We start from the raw sequence: 422 nt of genomic DNA, 5'->3' as shown, positions 1-422 counted from the left end.
ATGCTGTCACAGCTGCTTTGAGGTTGTGTATGCAACTGCCCTGCTGTGTCCACAAGACAGTTCCACTGTAGTTACCCACCACTTCTGGGTCTTACAACCTTTAACTTAGCCATCCAGTCAGTCACACAGGTTCAAACCCAGCTGGCAAATAAGCCATGTACACAGTGAAATAAAGAAGATGTCTTCAGTTAACAGAAATTTAATAAAAACCTGACCAGAGGAATTTCAACCTATTTTTAAAAAGGACAACTGATTATGCACACATATTAGACACTTGCTCTACTTTGTAAAATAGAATTAACAATACAGGACAGATCCACAGGAATACAAACGACACGAGAGTCCAGATTCCTCTCTGTTACTGGCGGGTGTCATATGTTTCAATCCTGAACAAAATACCAGTTTACAGTCTCAATTCAAAC

The 422-nt window shown here is 40.0% G+C and overlaps 1 protein-coding gene across 1 annotated transcript in view; it reads right to left on the bottom strand.

Annotated features, from left to right (window-relative positions):
* Nucleotides 1-225: 225 nt before the first annotated feature.
* Fam98b (family with sequence similarity 98 member B) overlaps nt 226-422 on the bottom strand; it is a 21,536-nt gene continuing 21,339 nt past the window's right edge. The window contains exon 9 of the mRNA XM_031373246.1: nt 226-230. Within this exon, the coding sequence (XP_031229106.1) occupies nt 226-230 (5 nt within the window). The remainder of the gene's footprint in view (nt 231-422) is intronic.

The sequence above is a fragment of the Mastomys coucha genome, unplaced genomic scaffold, assembly GCF_008632895.1.
Source record: "Mastomys coucha isolate ucsf_1 unplaced genomic scaffold, UCSF_Mcou_1 pScaffold15, whole genome shotgun sequence".
Lineage (NCBI taxonomy): Eukaryota > Metazoa > Chordata > Mammalia > Rodentia > Muridae > Mastomys > Mastomys coucha.
Note: the sequence above shows the minus strand (reverse complement) of the source record. Positions and strands in the feature narration are given on the sequence as shown.